At 43.9% G+C, this 18,364-nt stretch overlaps 1 protein-coding gene across 2 annotated transcripts in view; it reads left to right on the top strand.

The window, feature by feature from the left end:
• gabrr3a (gamma-aminobutyric acid type A receptor subunit rho3a) overlaps positions 1-16,635 on the top strand; it is a 48,899-nt gene extending 32,264 nt beyond the window's left edge. Inside the window, exons 5-9 of one of the 2 annotated variants that reach the window (XM_017722499.2) lie at positions 2,901-2,983; positions 5,130-5,267; positions 7,507-7,659; positions 13,664-13,857; positions 15,869-16,635. In XM_017722499.2, coding sequence (XP_017577988.1) covers positions 2,901-2,983; positions 5,130-5,267; positions 7,507-7,659; positions 13,664-13,857; positions 15,869-16,174 — 874 coding nt within the window. In that variant the 3' untranslated portion in view covers positions 16,175-16,635. The remainder of the gene's footprint in view (positions 1-2,900; positions 2,984-5,129; positions 5,268-7,506; positions 7,660-13,663; positions 13,858-15,868) is intronic. The other variant, XM_017722500.2, reaches the window with a different exon arrangement.
• Positions 16,636-18,364: the final 1,729 nt, after the last annotated feature.

Below are 18,364 nucleotides of genomic sequence, written 5' to 3'. Positions count from 1 at the left end.
GTCATTTCATATATTTAACGATTTCATAACAGTCCACCAACCAAAACCACCCAGCTGACAGCGGGCCTGTGGTCAGAAACTGCCCGCTGATAAAGGGCTAGAGGACGGCAAAACAGACAGTCACACACTCTGAGAGGACTTCGCAAGGATCGGGCAACCTCATAGCGTATAATCAAGCTTATTCAACCAACCAGTTTGAATAAACTGCACATTCGTACATGCCATGTTTGAGTTTGTGTCGCTGTTATGTGGCTCAAATCTCATATAACTGAAATACAGGGAGATTCACTCGAAAGAGGCCCCGAATATTCTGTAATAACTCTCTCAGATGAAGCAATCTGAACCAAACAACAGTTCCTCAGTATATGGAGCTTTGAACAAGCTGGGATGAGCTTGTTCAAAGCTCATGAGGCGCCGGACAGCTGACGTTTAACCTCTCTAATGCTTGCCGATACATTCAGCAACAGAAAACGGAGATCAAATCCAGCATGGCCTCTAATGCAATCGCTTACATGAAGGTACGTAGCGTATCAGTCCATATACATATAACGTTTACACATGAAGGTATGTAGCGTATTTTTTGGTTCGGATTGCTTCGTACTAACCGGAGTTACAGCAGGATATTCGGGGCCTGTTTCGAGTGAATCTCCCTGTAGTAGATTTAATGATAAATTAAGTGGTAACTCACTCAGATTTATCAGAGTGACGCAAGAGAACGTTTAATGTAGGCGGCTTCCTTTCATCAAAGGTGGGTATAGTAGTGGTTCCTGGTGTGAACGTCGTGCACACACAGGCGTGTGTACTTAGTCAGGTGTGTCGAGCAGGGTGAATACCTGAGGGAGAACTTCCGTTAAGGTGTGTCCGTCAGCCCTTAACATGAATATGTAGTAATGGATCTGCACACATGGTACAGTGTATATCAGAATTTACAACCATTAGCCTGCAGTGTCTCCACACTGTGGAATTAGACCCCCGCATTTACCCCGTGAAACACCCACATACATGCACACTAGTGAACGCACACACTAGGGGGCAGTGAGCACACTTGCCCGGAGCGGTGGGCAGCCCTATCCACGGCGCCCGGGGAGCAGTTGGGGGTTAGGCGTCTTGCTCAAGGACACCTCAGTCATGGACCGTCAGCCGAGGGGATCGAACCGACAACCTTCCGGTCACAGGGGTTCCCTGACCTCCAGCCCATGACTAACCCCCCTTGTCACTGTCCAAAGAAAAACAAGTACCTTATATATATAATATACCTTTACAGGTGAAAACAAAACACTTTACTTTTAATGTAAGTCAACAGGATTTAATTCCAAGCCATTTTGATGCTTTTCTATTTCTATTTTTGAAGCATTCATACATGTAGGAAAAAAAATACAAACAAAATGATTTATTATGTATTTTTTATTAATTTATTTAATTACCAATCAAAACCACCATTAAGTACAAGTTACTAATTTTTAGGAGATATTTCTTGAATATAAGGTAACACATTTCTATGGGGTGAGGGGGGATAAGCGAAAAAAAATTTCAAAAATAATAATGGAATGCAAAAACTGATTAAAACAGAGAAAATGGGAGTGTCATTGCCACTATGGGTCTTCAGCTCGCTAGAAGAAGCCAGCTCAGTACACACAGTATACAGAGGCTGTGAAGAGACCGAAGAAGACACTGTCAGAGGAAGCAAAGAAGAGAAAAGGGGGAAGCAACCAAGCAAGAGAACAGACAAGATCTCGGACTAAGACTGGATTGAGACCGGAATCTCAGACTGAGACGAGCATAAATCTCAGACTGAGACCGGAATCTCAGACTGAGACCCGACTGAGACGAGTGTAAATCTCAGACTGAGACCGGAATCTCAGACTGAGACCCGACTGAGACGAGTGTAAATCTCAGACTGAGACCGGAATCTCAGACTGAGACCCGACTGAGACGAGTGTAAATCTCAGACTGAGACCGGAATCTCAGACTGAGACCCGACTGAGACGAGTGTAAATCTCAGACTGAGACCGGAATCTCAGACTGAGACCCGACTGAGACGAGTGTAAATCTCAGACTGAGGCTGAGATTGGACTGAGACTGGAATCTTGGACAGAGCCTGAGATTGGACTGAGACCGGAATCTTGGACAGAGCCTGAGATTGGACTGAGACCGGAATCTTGGACAGAGCCCGAGATTGGACTGAGACTGGAATCTTGGACAGAGCCCGAGATTGGACTGAGACCGGAATCTTGGACAGAGCCCGAGATTGGACTGAGACTGGAATCTTGGACAGAGCCTGAGATTGGACTGAGACTGGAATCTTGGACAGAGCCTGAGATTGGACTGAGACCGGAATCTTGGACAGAGCCCGAGATTGGACTGAGACCGGAATCTTGGACAGAGCCCGAGATTGGACTGAGACTGGAATCTTGGACAGAGCCTGAGATTGGACTGAGACTGGAATCTTGGACAGAGCCTGAGATTGGACTGAGACCGGAATCCCAGACAGATACAAGACGGAGACAGCAGTAAATCTCAGACTGAGGCTGAGATTGGACTGAGACCGGAATCTTGGACAGAGCCCGAGATTGGACTGAGACCGGAAACTCAAACAGAGACCAAATTGAGACCAGAGTAAGCAGCGTCTGTTTGCCTGTGTGTCGAGTGTTCATGCAAAGTCCGATTCAGCTCATGCACGTGTACTGCCGTCCATGAAGGGGGCTCAGTAACGCGGTTTGTATTTACAGCAATGGTGTAAAGGTGAAATACCCTCCAGGTATTTAGGCTGTAGAGGGACCCAGCGACCCATTACGCTGCTTTCAGTAACTGACAGTGCTGTGTGTGCTGGGGCTTTGTGTCCTAAGTGCCGTCACTCCGGTGCTGAATTAGTGTGGTAACGGTTTTGTGCTTTGTTACAGAATCACCGTGACCGCTTTGTGCTCCATGGACTTCAGTAGTTTTCCTTTAGACACACAGAACTGTTCCCTGGAGCTGGAGAGTTGTGAGTACTGTTGTGGGTGTGTGTGTTGACAGTTCTGACTATTAATCGAGTAACAGTGATTAAATGTCTATACTTACATATTGGATTAATGTCTAACAGCACCTGTTTCATTGTTTGTGATTTTCATACCTGTGTTCACAATCACACTTGGATTTTCTGTTTTGTTTGGTCTCGTGACCAAAATCCTGAGCATAATATGATAAATATTGAATGAATATGGCTGTCACTATAAATTGTCATATAACTTTATTTAGATGATTATTTGAGTAATCAATGTGTTTTTTGAAGGTGAAATAATAAAAATAGGCCTATCTGATAAAAACATTCCGTGCGGATTTTCTAAAAAATGTACTTTTATTAGTCTTAATACTTTAAAGTTAAGCAGAGTGAAGCTGACAGTGGAGTAGTCACCTCCTCACTAATGCTCCCCAGACAGCTCTGCCTAAATAGCCTGAACATTTGATGCATTTCCAGCGTGTAATGTATGCAGAATATTCAGAGCTGTTCAGCTCAGTCCTAGGAAATGATTTGTTTGTTTGTTTGTTTGTTTGTTTGTTTGTTCATTCATTCATTTATTCATTTATTATGTGCGTTTGTCATATCCTGCTGGTGTGGGTTTCCTCTTTTTCCATGATGCACACAAAGTGATTTTTAATTGATAATAGGACCCCCTTATGGAGAATCTGCTAAACAGCTTTATAGTGACCATTTATCATTTAAAATCTGATCTAATTACATCGCTAATTTGAGGAGAATGTTAGTCGTAATCTATTCATCTCAAAATTACGTATTTAATTTTAATTATGTGTTTCTGACAATTCTAAAATAAAATCTCACCTTGTTAGCCACCTGGTTTAACTGATTCAGAAAACTACGCATCACTTTATAATAACATTCCCTAATAACCAGCAACTTAATCATTATCTAATACTTTATTAATGCTGTTAATAATAGTTCTGTTTGAATTATTAACCATTTACATGGTGACATATGGATAATTCATTTCTTAACTGTAGTTTCTTAACAATGACTACATATTTCATCAATTATAAATAACTTTAATATTAAGAATTTACTTTGTTGCATAAACATAATTCATAAATGCCATAATAATTATAAATGAAATGTCTTAATGTCTTTTAGTCTATGCAGTCATTTAAGACAGGATAATTTACTACTTGGTGATGCACACATTTTTCCTGTGTGCACCAATTTATACTGATGATAATGATATGAAGATATTACACTAACAACAACAACAACAACAACAATCAACAATCAGTATAATATATATTTATATATTTGTAGTTTCTGGTTGCACCACAGAGCTGCTGCCTCAGTGCTTCTCTGTGAATTAACATAATAAAAGTTGACTTTTGGTCCTGCGGGCGAGGAGAAGGGGTGAAATCTCATATCAAGCTGGTGTTAATCATTATTTACCATCAGGCAAACAAAAAGCATTATAAAGTCACAAGTCCAATTAATGTATTAATAAAGATGTATTGTTCATTTATAAAAGCATTTCTGGTTTTATTTGTATGTCATCTTCTAAATTATTAATGCAAAATTAACTGTTATGTAACTTTTAACTAACATTAATAAACTAGTAGATACTGATTAAGTTGCTGTTTCTAGGCACCCGTCACTAAACAGTGCCACTCAAAAATTTCTTAACATTTGAGGTTAAAAGACTGGTTTACCAAGAGAGACGCTGGAGGACTTTCACCTGAAATGAGTTCATGAAGCCAGTCTGGTTATAAAAATGATAACAGGACATCAGAGCCAGAATTACTCTTTTAGTACTTTTACTTTATACTTAAGTACATTTGAAGGTAAATACTTTAGTACTTTTACTCCAGTGGAGGTCTAAAGGGAGGAACTTCTACTTTTACTGGAGGAATATTTTACCTTGGGGGTCTCGACTTTAACTCCATGACATGGGTTGTGAACTTCATCCACCTCTCCACACAACACCCAACACGTAAAGCGCATGGTCCTCAGCTTCAGAAGAGAGACGGCTAGAGAGCCAGACTGTGCAGGGCTCTGCCGTCTCTCCTCTGACGGTTGCTGCCCATGCATCTTCAAGGAGAGTCACCCGTCTCACCTCTGTCCACCCCCTGTCCTCCCCCTCTGTGCTCTCTTGAAGACGCATACAATGAAAACGACCTCATGCTCTACTGGAAGAATGGGAACGATTCATTAAGGACTGACGAGATCGTACTCTCGCAGTTTTTTATTGAAGAATTCCAACCTTCCTACGGGCTAGCCTTCTACAGCAGTACGGGTATGTGCTTCCTCCTATTGGCCCCTGTGTCCACTATTTTGTCTATCCTGTTGGCATGTATGACCACAGGACTGCTGGGAGGGACTCTAGGTAGAAGTTGCTTTTTGATGCTCGCTGATATCGGCCAGCCACGTCCTGGAATCACCATGAGATAAATGGTAAAACAGGCCTCAGTGTGACAAAAAGCAGCTTTCGCCTTCACCCTGATTTCACAGCATTCCTGCCTGGAATAATGAGGAAGATTACAGCGGTGGAAAGAGTACTGGAGCACTCCCTACTTAAGCAACAGGTTATCAAAATGTCCAATTTACACAATTTCCCTTTACGTTAAATCAGGTCGACTGGAATTTGAGACAGGAGCTTCCTTTAACCATTAAATGCATTAACCTTGTAGCTTCAGAGCAAAGAAGTGAACTTCAGACACCACGTTCGTCTTGGCTGGTTGAATATATGACTTCTATGAAGTCTTTCTTTAAGTTAGCAAGCTGCTGTCATAAGAAATCGTTTGAAGGAAAAAGGATTAATTAAAAATGTTATTCATTTACATTTTTTAGCAGACGCTCTTCTCCAGAGCGACTTACAATCTGATCATTTTACACAGAAACGCCAAGGCGGTGTTGGGAGTCTTGCCCAAGGACTCTTATTGGTGTAGTGTAGGGTGTTTACCCAGGTGGGAGACTGAACCCCAGTCTACAGTGTAGAAGGCAAAGGTGTTACCCACTACACTAACCAACCAATTCAGTATATTACAATATACAATACAACATATAATTCAGGTAAGAATAAGTCAAATTTAGAGTAAATACTTAATATTCAGATAGGAAATCCAATTTTACTGATTTAATCACGTCATGAACTCTTACTGCCAGCAGGCTAGTGTTGGCTTAGCTGTATTAGTTTGCCAGAAGGCACTCACACATAATCGAAAACGTATAAGCAAAGAGAAGAAATGCCATCGTGATTTAAAAGTTTAACAGTTTACTTGTTAAAAAGTAGTTAAGAATAACTGCTTACATTAAAACTTTCCACGTCTGTAATTTAACAGAGCAGTAAACAGCAGCCAGAAGCGCCTTCTCATCCTTTTACACAGAGTAGTCTCCACCACAGGACCGCACAGGTTTCTTACCTTCTAAGGTGGCCCCTTTACTTGAACCCTGCTATAACTTAGAAATAACTGTGCTATAAAGGTGCCGTGGCAGATGGAGCGCGCTAGAAGGATTTGTCATGTTATTTATAGCAGTTACTGTGGCTGCAGTTCTGCAACAGACTGGCGACCTGTCCAGGGTCACACACAGCAGTGCTGCTGGAGTTTTTAAACACCTCAGTGTCTCTGCTGGACTGAGAACAGTCCACCAACCGAAAGCATCCAGTCAACAGCGTCCTGTGGGCAGCGTCCTGTGGGCAGCGTCCTGTGGGCAGCGTCCTGTGACCACTGAAGCAGCAGATGAGCTGTCGTCTCTGACTTTACATCTACAAGGTGGACCGACAAGGTAGGAGTGTCTAATAGAGTGGACAGTGAGTGGACGCAGGGTTTAAAAACTCCAGCAGCACTGCTGTGTCTGATCCACTCAGACCAGCACAACACACTCTAACACCAACACCACCACGTCAGTGTTACTGCAGCGCTGAGAATGACCCACCACCCAAACAGTACCTGCTCTGTGAGGGTCCATGGGGGTCCTGACCACTGAAGAACAGGGTATCAGAGAAACAGATGGACTACAGTCTGTAACTGTAGAACTACAGAGTGCAGCTATACGGTCAGTGGAGCTGATAAAGTGGACAGTGAGCGTAGAAACAAGGAGGTGGTCAGGATGTTACGCCTGACCGGTGTACATTATGATGCAGTATTTGTAGGTAATTATGGATCTGATTGGCCGTCACTGGCAGTAACGCATAACCGAGACTCAAAGATCACTATGGGGCACGTTTTCTGTCTGTACTACTGAAGAAAATGTGTCATGACTACTAATGAGATGCTTATGGCATGTTTATATCAGTGTTATGTAGCAGGATTCAAGTGAAGCACTCCCTCTGTTACTGTGTGCTGCTCCACACTCCACAGACTCTCTGTGTCTCATGACTGAGCATTTTTACTGTTTTTACTGCTGCTGGTTTACGTTTTATGCTTGAACTGACTTGAGTCTCCCATCTGCCTCTGTCTGACTGAGCTGTGTTTCCATTTCCTCCGTTCAGGGTGATAAATCTTCTTCCTCTCCTGCCTCTTCCTCTCTCTCAGGCTGGTATAACAGACTCTACATCAACTTCATCCTCAGGAGGCACATTTTTTTCTTCATGCTGCAGACGTACTTTCCCACCATGCTCATGGTCATGCTGTCTTGGGTCTCCTTCTGGATCGACAGGAGGGCCGTCCCAGCCAGAGTCTCCTTAGGTATCGCCTCGCTTTTTAACCCTGTATTAATAGGTCAGTAAAAATGTTGCCATTTCTGCAAACCAACATCATCGACCTCACATACTCATTCACATAGGGACACATTTGTTCAGACACATTGCTATTACTATCAGTTTAACCCCTTATTCTCCAGGGGATGTTTCGGTTTGTCCATCTAAATTTACATGATCAAATCATTAGGCAAATTATTCAGTAACTGTGTGAAATAAATGCTAATTTTATTTATTTATTTATTTATTTATTTATTTATTTATTTATTTAGTAAAAGCTCCTCAAATTATCAGAACGTGTGTTTTCTGATCTCCACATTTCACTACACGCTCACAATTTACTGCTGAAAGCCAAAAATCTCGGCCGCTCTTTGTGTTATTCTCTAAAAGTGATGTTTCCAGAGCAGATCGCTGAAGAGACGCCGTCTGTTTATAGTTTAGAGCCCAGATTTGGGGAAAAACGGGTCGACTTTCAGTAGAAAAACAAACTGAGTTCAGCTTCTTTTATTATAAGGGTTTAAAATGACGTCACCGTCTATTAGACTGGAGAGAAGAGCTACAGCCTCACACGACGCCTTGTTGGAAACTCCATATACTGAGGAGCTCATTGCACGTTGTTTGGTTCAGATTGATTCATCCCAGAGAGACTTATTACAGAATATACGGGGCCTCTTTCAAGTGAATCTCCCTGTATATTCAGTCAGTATTTACTGTTACTTAATGTAATTAATACTAAGAACTAGGTGTAACTGCTGAATGTAAAACATTTTATTGTGCGGCTTCTCTGGCTCAGAACAAACGGTGCTAAATGTTGCTTCGTCTGATCAGTGTGTCCTGTACACTCATCTCCGAGTGTCAGACTCTGCAGTTCAGTAAACATTAGTCGTGTCCTGCTGTTCTTGGCTGGATGGATACAAGTTGAGACACTGCTGTGTGATGCAGCTGACCAACAGAGGTGCCAGTGGGGCTAGTGGACACACAGGCCCAGTTAGTGGGCTGCTGTGATAAAGGCTAAACCAAAGCTAAATGTTAGTCCAGCCAACCTGTAACTGACGGCACAGCGGCAGATGAGTAGAAGCCTGACTTCAGGTGAAAGGCTAACTTTAGCGTGTTTTATAGTTTGTACAGTGTGTTGTGCGGCTTATTTGTGATACCTGTAAAACTAATAACTACTACATCAGCCACGGCTATTGCCTTCTACTGAAATACTGGTGTAGTAGATGTTGCCATGAGTAGTTTTACTGCTGTTCGTCAATCCACCTGCTGCCATTAAGGTCCATTCACTGGAGCGCATGCGGGCATTACTCAGCAGCGCATGTCAGAAATTGCTTTGTGGTGTATGTATTTATACACACACACACACACACACACACACACACACACACACTTGATAGGTAGAGTGGATCTGTACAATGTTCAGTCCCCACTTTCTGAACTCGCACTTATGAAAACAATAAACAGGAAAAACATTTTTGCAAATGAATGTTTGTGCAATAAATTTAAATCTAAATATTTGACTCATTAATTACATCTACAAATTATTCATATATTTTAAATTGAAAAATTGCTAAAATGTCAGCTTTCTGGAAAACTGTCGACCCCGTCACCTTATGCTGAGTACAACATGATTTAGGCCACATTTTTTTGGTATATGTCGATTATTACTGGTCATGCAGTGAAGAACGTGTACTGTGTGTTGGTGATGTTTTACATGCTTTCAGCTAAAATATTAACATGTAGAAAATCTTCCTATGAACTCCAAAATATAAGTAACCGGATTTACACTGATTACACTGATTACACTGATTACACTGATTACTTGTTACCAGAAGCAGATAAACTTGTTCTAAGCTCTCTGCAATGCCATTTCCTCCCAAACAGGTGATAAACTTATGCTTTATTTTAAAATGGCAGGAGATTTGAAATTTCATCAGGTACGATGGACTAAAGTCCTGTAGTATCTGTAGATCTGTGTGTAGACTGGGATGAACAAACTCAGGGGCATTGAAAAAAATCACTTTAAATATATAAAAATGTGATCTTGTGGCCCTGAAACAGCACATGATCACACATTTTCACATCTGACAACAGTAAAGGTTCTTCACATAAAAATAACGTGAAGTGTCAGAAAAAACACGTGATTTTCTGCAAAGGCAGAAAAATAAGAGGCGAAATCACCGATTCAATACAGTAGGGTCTAAAATCTAACATAACCAGTGCTAATGAGTTCATTCTGCATTCTTTTCTAATTTAATTGAAATTTCTCACAAGCTGTGTAGAATTGTTGAAATCTTTACATTCACAACAGAATTTCTAAGTACATTCGCTATAATGACATCATGGAGTCAAGCTGGCAGGCTCTCCACAGTTTTGTGCAAAACACCTCTGCTCAGTAGGTGAATCCACCTGAGAGCCATCTGACCTAAAAATAAAAGATTTATGTTCAATTTTACCTAGAATAATGAAAGAATTCTGAATTTTTAAAATGTTAAATCTTTTTTTTTTTTTTTACAAAGTTATGATTCTTTTCGGTTTTATATACACAGTGTATATTCATATATACACAAAACATAAAAGGTAACTGTGGCAACAAAGCCAGCAAAAATGTACAGCACCCTCCACAATTACTGGCACCCCTCGTTAAGACGTGTTAAAAGCCTTAAATTAATTCAGAAGCATAATCTCCCTGAAAATTGTAGAAAAGTGTCACATTTAACTGAATTTATAGAAAAAATTCCCTGACTAAGAAATCATTCATTTTTCATAAAATCACCTGTTCCACATTTATTGGCACCCCTAACAATTCCTAGAAAATGGATGTAATTGAAGCATTTCTGTCATTTCTACTGTGGTTTATAAAGTTGATCAGAGTATCTCGGAACCTTTAATTTGTAATTCATCACTTCCTGTTTCCCTGGGGTATAAGATATGACGTGACACAGAGGCCTATTCCTCTAATCCACTCTTCCACATGGGAAAGACGAGAGAACGCACCGTTCGAGTCAGGTGTGTTGGCCTTCATCAGTCAGGCATTTGCCTCCACCTGCCCACATCTACGGTCAGAGGAATCATCGAGAAGTTTAAAACAACTGGAACAGTGGCGGGCCAGCCTGGACGAGGACGCAGGGTCATCTCTCCACCACGCTCAGCGAGGAGGACGGGAAGAGAAGTAAGAAGTTCTCCAAAGCTCACTGTTAGAGAGCTGCATCAAAGAGCAGCAGCTTGGGGTCCCAAAGTCTCCATAACAACCATCAGGCGCCATCTACATGCCAACAAGCTGTCTGGGAGGCTGAGATGAGACCAAGATAGAGCTTGTTGGCAACAAACACTCTTAAGTGCGTCTGGTGTAACACAAAAGACGAGTAAGCGGAAAAGCACCTCACGGGAGAAGTACGGGGGGAGGGGGGGGGGGGGGGGGGCGGTGATGCTGTGGGCCTGTTTCTCTGCCGAAGGCCCCGGGAACCTTGTTAGGGTCCATGGCAGCATGAACTCTTTGAAATACCGGGACATTTTAAATCAAAATCTGGTGGCCTCTGCCCGAAAGCTGAAGATCACTGGGTCTCTCAGCAAGATAATGACCCTAAACGTGGCCAGATCTACACAAAAACGGTTCAGACACAAAATCAAGCTCCTCCCATGGCCATCTCAGCCCCCAGACCTCCACCCAACTGAAGACCTGTGGGGTGAGCTGAAGAGGAGAGTGCACAGGAGAGGACCCAGGACCCCGGATTTAGAGACACTGTGCAGAGAGGAGTAGTGGAAGATCCCTCTCTCTGTGTTCTCCCATATTAAGCGCTGTCTTGTTGGCAAAAGGAGGTTGTACAAAGTATTAACATCAGGGGTGCCAATAATTGTGGCACAGATAATTTCATTTTTCCCACTGAATAAATGCACTTGAATTAAACGTTGGGCTTTTTTGCCCTATTTTAAAAAAAATAATACAATTATTAGAAGCCTGACAGCACATCTTAACGAGGGGTGCCGATAATTTGGAGAGTGCTGTATATCACGGCTGTCAGAACAAAACCTCGTATCTTCATTTTTGTGTTTTTCCTGTTTTTGACAGTTCCTGTTCCTTACATTGTGAAAAAAATGACATGGAAATATTTCTGCTTCCATTGATTTGCATTAAAAGTAAAGTAGATTTCTTCCTTCTGTAAAGTTACCAGTTTGGAGATACGAGGTTTTGTACGTATACCAACATTCCTACAGAAAAGCTAAAAGATGTAAAGATTTACTATTGAGAGAGACAGAGAGAGAGAGAGAGAGAGAGAGAGAGAGAGAGAGAGAGAGAGAGAGAGAGAGAGAGACAGAGAGAGACAGAGAGAGAGAGAGAGAGAGAGAGAGAGAGAGAGAGAGAGAGAGAGAGAGACAGACAGACAGACAGACAGACAGACAGACAGAGAGAGAGAGAGAGAGAGAGAGAGAGAGAGACACAGACAGACAGAGACAGAGAGAGAGAGAGAGAGAGAGAGAGAGACAGACAGACAGAGACAGAGAGAGAGAGAGAGAGAGAGAGAGAGAGAGAGAGAGAGAGAGAGAGAGAGAGAGAGAGAGAGAGAGAGAGAGAGACAGACAGACAGACAGACAGACAGAGAGAGAGAGAGAGACAGACAGACAGACAGACAGACAGACAGAGAGAGAGAGAGAGAGAGAGAGACAGACAGACAGACAGACAGAGACAGACAGAGAGAGAGAGAGAGAGAGAGAGAGAGAGAGAGACAGACAGACAGACAGACAGACAGACAGACAGAGAGAGAGAGAGACAGACAGACAGACAGACAGACAGACAGACAGACAGACAGACAGAGAGAGAGAGAGAGAGAGAGAGAGAGAGAGAGAGACAGACAGACAGAGAGAGAGAGAATCAGAGTGACAGCAAGTGCCCGAAGCCCCCTGCTGTCTGTATAAGGTAATGTTTGACCTGATGCTACTGGCAGAGTGAAGGTCCTGGTCCCACGTGTTCGAGCCTGCCGAGTGAGCTGACTCCATAAAGCGCCACTGGCTGATGTGACCAAACAGAAAAACAAGGAGAAGGAAGTGAAACATGAGGACCTGAGTTTCGGGCTGTGTGTTTGAGGCTATTGTGACAAAGACTTGCACAAAGACTGACCTGCATGCACTGAGCTCCACGTTATTGTGTGAGTCCACACTGGAGACCCACCTGTGGGATATCACAGCTCTGAGTTACAGACCTGGTGTGAACTACAGCCACCGCGGAAAATCTAATAAAGCTCTTACTGTGATCAGCATGGACACAACAAACACATGCAAGTCTGAGGCCACATGCAGTGACCCCAAAAAGTACCTGGACACTTCAGTGAAGTTCTTTAGGCCGTATCATGGCTTGATGGCAGATCGTCAGACTGATGGTTGATCCTTTGTGTGGAGAAAGCCAGGAGAACATTCCAACCACACAGGGGCGCTGTGAAGCACAGTGGTGGAAAACATCAACGTCTGGGGCTGTTTATCTCACAGTGGTGTCGTCGAGATTGATGGGATCATGAACTCAGAATAAAGTGTCCAAATACTTTCTGGGGCCACTGCATGTGATATCAGATGGCTGTAATTTACACCAGGTCTGTAAATCAGACCTGTATTATACTACAGTGTGGACTCCCACAATAACATGGAGTTTAGTGCATTCAGGGTCTGAAACACACCAGCCCACCTTGGAAACGTCTTGGAATGGTTGGTTTGCAAATTTCCAGGTGTTTTAGGGCCACAGCAGCGATGTGGAGATATACGGCCTTCAGTTTGGGCGCCTCTGGTCAAATGAATAAATACGTTTGCTCTTTGTTGAGGATCTATTAACTTATTTCCACTTGTAAAAAATCAAAAAACAAGCAACGAATTTTGGCTAGGGGTGCCCAAACTTTTGCACATGACTGTATATGATACCATGAAAGATCAAACAATGAAGAAGTTTTGTGTTTATGAACTTTTGAACTTCTGAAAGATCTAAATCACCCTCTGTCTTTTCCTCTACGCAGGCATCACCACCGTGTTGACCATGTCCACCATCATCACGGGCGTCTCAGCATCCATGCCTCAGGTGTCCTATGTGAAGGCGGTGGACATTTACCTGTGGGCGAGCTTCCTGTTCGTCTTCTTGTCCGTCATTGAATATGCTGCCGTGAACTACTTCACCACCGTGGAGGAGATGAAGAAGCTCAAGAGGGGAAAGGTCCTGACCCTTCAGTGTGACCGTCAATCATTTCTTCATATGTTTTTAGATGATTTAATATTTATAAGATTTCCAGTTTCATGTTTGTCTCCACTGTGGCTTTGTCGCCATCTACTGGTGGTTGTCAGGCGGTGCACTCAGGAACCGAGATTTGAAGGGGAAGTTCTTCAGATGTGCTGTATGATTAACTAGTTAAGATGTAGAAGCCATTCAGAGAGGTTTGACGTGAAATGCTCTGTTCTGGCAGAACCCAGTGAGTCAGAATTGTACCTAGTGGTTTTGATGGGAACCAGACATCCAAAGCGTTTAATGCCTGTAAAAAGGCGCCTCACAGAAAGCTGTGGCAGGAAATGGTTCCAGTTGGTTTGCAACAAGATTTTGGCCTAAAGCATATTTAAGATTAATTCAGGGTGGTGAGGCACATGCAGGCCTCTGTAAGGCAAAATAGTCCGCGTGTTGTCTAGTCACTGGTTTATCAATATAAACATTACATATAAAAACTCAGATCTGTGTGGGTCGCAACCTATAGCTCCCATCACCATCAGTGAATATCACACACACACACACACACTTTCTAAGCCGCCTCTCCCTCATGGCCGTTGGCGCGGGGGGGTGGGGGGGGGGGGTGCTGGAGCCCATCCCAGCGGTCATCAGGATACAGCCTGCACAGGTTGCCAGTCCATCGCAATTGGATAAAACAGATTTTATTAAATTATTAAAATACAAAAGTTTGAAAAACCCCTCAGATGTTGATTTTCACATCCTGTACACATTTACTTTCACTTTAAAATGCAGCAAAACATGTCAATTGACCAGGGACGACCAAACTTTGCACACGAATGAGTTTTAAATATAGTTTTGAACTCTGTGTAATGTGGAAGTGTCTTGACTGGATCTCTGTGGAGTTTACACACAACACGGATCCGGAAACACTGATTACAGTCTGTTCCGTCAGACACACGACTAGAAAATGCTTAAAGGGGAATTCCACCGGTTTTTCAAAATGTTTGAATATTTCTAACAGAAACAATGCAATAAGCCTTCTGGAGCATTTGGATGTGAAATCATTCTAGAGGAACCGACTCAGATTTCTTTACAGTGGTGAGGAGAGGAACCCTTGGTCACAATGTCTCCTAGCAAATATAATCATTAGAGCGCATGAAAAAGCACTGTATTGTTTTTATTTGTGGTCCAAACCCCCAGTGTACCTACATGCGTCTGAGTTTTATATATAATGTCGATGATGGTAAAACAGATCAATCTGATAGAAGAAACTTTTCTTTGAAGACTCCTTTCCTCACAGCTTTGTGTGCACCTCTCCGCTATGAATTAATTATAAAAAATGGCCAAATTTTTTCAAGACCATATGTTTAATCTTCTCAGAACTACTATACAACAGCATCTCCGCACGTATTCACAACCATTTCATGTAACGGCTTTCTGTGAGGGAGCTTCTGTGGGGCAGTCATGGGCTGGAGGTCAGGGAACCGGCCCTGTGATCCCCTGAACCGACAGTACGTGACTGAGGTGTCTTTGAGCAAGACACCTGACCCCCAATCATTCCCTGGGATAGGGCTGCCTACTGCACCGTGCAAGTCTGCTCACTGCTCCCTAGTGTGTGTGTGTGTGTATATATATATGTGTGTGTGTATGTGTGTGTGTGTGTGGGGTTTCACTGCACGGATGGGTTAAATGCAGAGGTGAAATGTGGAGGTTGAGGTTGTGGGTCACTCACTTTTAGAGGTGTTAAACTCTTCAGATGTCTGGTTCCTATCACCACCACTGTGAGGCATTGTGACTCGAAGTTTCTCTAAAATGGCGTGTTTCACATCAAACCACTCAGAATGACCAGTTAGACCTCAAGGACTGAGCTATGCAGAGATGTGAATAAGATCGGTGGACTTCCCCTTGTCAAAAGGCACTCAGTGTGAACTGACCAATGCGCTTCTTTTTCAGGCTGTTAACACAAAAGAAATGACCACCATGTGTATTTCTGTGTTTCTCATAACAGCTACCAGTGTCTTATGATGCAACCCAGGCTATGGCATATGACGGCTGTTTCCATGACAACGAGCTTGATCTCTCACCTTTCCCGGAGCTGCCGACCACTCCCAGCACTGAGCAGGCCGCCCCGCCCAGAAACTCGTCTGCTGAGCCGCCGCCCACCGAGGGCACCAGGCTCTGGAGGAAACGCTCCGTTCGTCACAACATCAACTTCATCATGAGTAACAGCTACATGATCGACTCGTACTCTCGCATCATCTTCCCTGTGGCCTACCTGCTGTTCAACATCATCTACTGGTCCCTGTACTCCTGATCAGCTGATGTCTCCAGGATATTATGTTGCACAAGATGATTAGTTTTATAAGGCTGTATGTATGGTAACCTGACAGGACCTGCCAGCACAAATCAGCACTGATCTGCTGCTCAAACAAACTTAACGAAGCACTGAATTACGTTCGGCCTGGCACGGACAGCAAGAGTCGACCATGCTGGTGAGATTAATAGTGTGTGTGAATTTCTGGAGTCTTCTTTGGACACGAACAGTACATCTAGTGCTTTGTCACTGCTGCAGATTGTAAGGAATGTTGTTTACAGTGGTGGTGGTTGTTTTTTAATTCATGCGTGTGCATATTTTTACTTGTTTATTACAGAAATAATCCTATAGTTTATGTGGATGCATCAACGAATCTAAGGCTGAACTGATTTTATATCTATTGGTGTGTGTTGGTGCTTAGAAGGGGCTGTGAGAAGAGTGTGTGGTGTCTGTGTGTGGAGGGGGCTGTGAGAAGAGTGTGTGGTGTGTGGAGGGGGCTGTGAGAAGAGTGTGTGGTGTCCGTGTGTGGAGGGGCCTGTGAGAAGAGTGTGTGGTGTCCGTGTGTGGAGGGGCCTGTGAGAAGAGTGTGTGGTGTCCGTGTGTGGAGGGGCCTGTGAGAAGAGTGTGTGGTGTGTGGAGGGGGCTGTGAGAAGAGTGTGTGGTGTCCGTGTGTGGAGGGGCTGTGAGAAGAGTGTGTGGTGTCCGTGTGTGGAGGGGCCTGTGAGAAGAGTGTGTGGTGTCCGTGTGTGGAGGGGCCTGTGAGAAGAGTGTGTGGTGTCCGTGTGTGGAGGGGCCTGTGAGAAGAGTGTGTGGTGTCCGTGTTGGAGGGGGCTGTGAGAAGAGTGTGTGGAGGGGGCTGTGAGAAGAGTGTGTGGTGTCTGTGTGTGGAGGGGCCTGTGAGAAGAGTGTGTGGTGTGTGGAGGGGCCTGTGAGAAGAGTGTGTGGTGTGTGGAGGGGCTGTGAGAAGAGTGTGTGGTGTCCGTGTGTGGAGGGGCCTGTGAGAAGAGTGTGTGGTGTGTGGAGGGGGCTGTGTGAAGAGTGTGTGGAGGGGGCCGTGAGAAGAGTGTGTGGTGTGTGGAGGGGGCTGTGTGAAGAGTGTGTGGTGTCCGTGTTGGAGGGGGCTGTGAGAAGAGTGTGTGGTGTCCGTGTGTGGAGGGGCCTGTGAGAAGAGTGTGTGGTGTGTGGAGGGGGCTGTGAGAAGAGTGTGTGGTGTGTGGAGGGGCTGTGAGAAGAGTGTGTGGTGTCTGTGTGTGGAGGGGCCTGTGAGAAGAGTGTGTGGTGTGTGGAGGGGGCTGTGTGAAGAGTGTGTGGAGGGGGCTGTGAGAAGAGTGTGTGGTGTGTGGAGGGGGCTGTGAGAAGAGTGTGTGGTGTGTGGAGGGGCTGTGAGAAGAGTGTGTGGTGTGTGGAGGGGGCTGTGAGAAGAGTGTGTGGTGTGTGGAGGGGCTGTGAGAAGAGTGTGTGGTGTCCGTGTGCAGAAGTCTTAACATGTAAATGAACATTCCGAGACGTGTTTTATTTGATTTATTTATACACTCATACATGGTTATATATCGGTCGCACTCTGAACGTTACAGTAATAAAGTACATACAGATGAGTGAGAAATTAAAGGAGAAGTCTGACTTAATTAAGCGGTAAAAATCTAATTACGCTCTGTGGCAGGTAAAACGCTGAGCGGGTCCACTTGGCCTCAATTTCGGATCAAGAGGAAAACGTCTTAGTGACTTTGAAAAAGATTCATCACTGGGGCCCAGATGGCAGGAGCTCCAGTCACAAAGACCGCTCGACTGGCTAATGGTAGAACAGAAACAGTGACCAAGGTGACAAATGGGAAGAACATCAGCACATAAGACTGAGCGCTTTTGACCACAATCAGTGATGCTCATGCCTTAGTGCGGTATAAACGGGAAAACGGCAAGGTGACTGAAAATGTCAAGGCAGGTCGTAGGACTGACGAACAGATGGACATCACAGTAATATTAGTGTTACAGTATAGAAGGTTGCAGAACATTGAACCCTCGTTACAAACACTGGCACCTTTGAGAGTTCACACTGTTCTAGAGATGAGGAAAAAATAAGGTTCTAATCAGTGCCGGATCTGCCTAAGCAGCATCTGCAGGCGCCAGGGGGCCCCCTAACATTTCTGGGTTATTACTGCACCGTTGTGTTGTCCAAGATGTTTGAGTGAGGGG

This window comes from Pygocentrus nattereri, chromosome 18, assembly GCF_015220715.1.
Source record: "Pygocentrus nattereri isolate fPygNat1 chromosome 18, fPygNat1.pri, whole genome shotgun sequence".
In the NCBI taxonomy this organism is placed as follows: domain Eukaryota; kingdom Metazoa; phylum Chordata; class Actinopteri; order Characiformes; family Serrasalmidae; genus Pygocentrus; species Pygocentrus nattereri.
The sequence above is the reverse complement of the archived record's forward strand: the minus strand, read 5'-3'. Positions and strand labels throughout refer to the sequence as shown.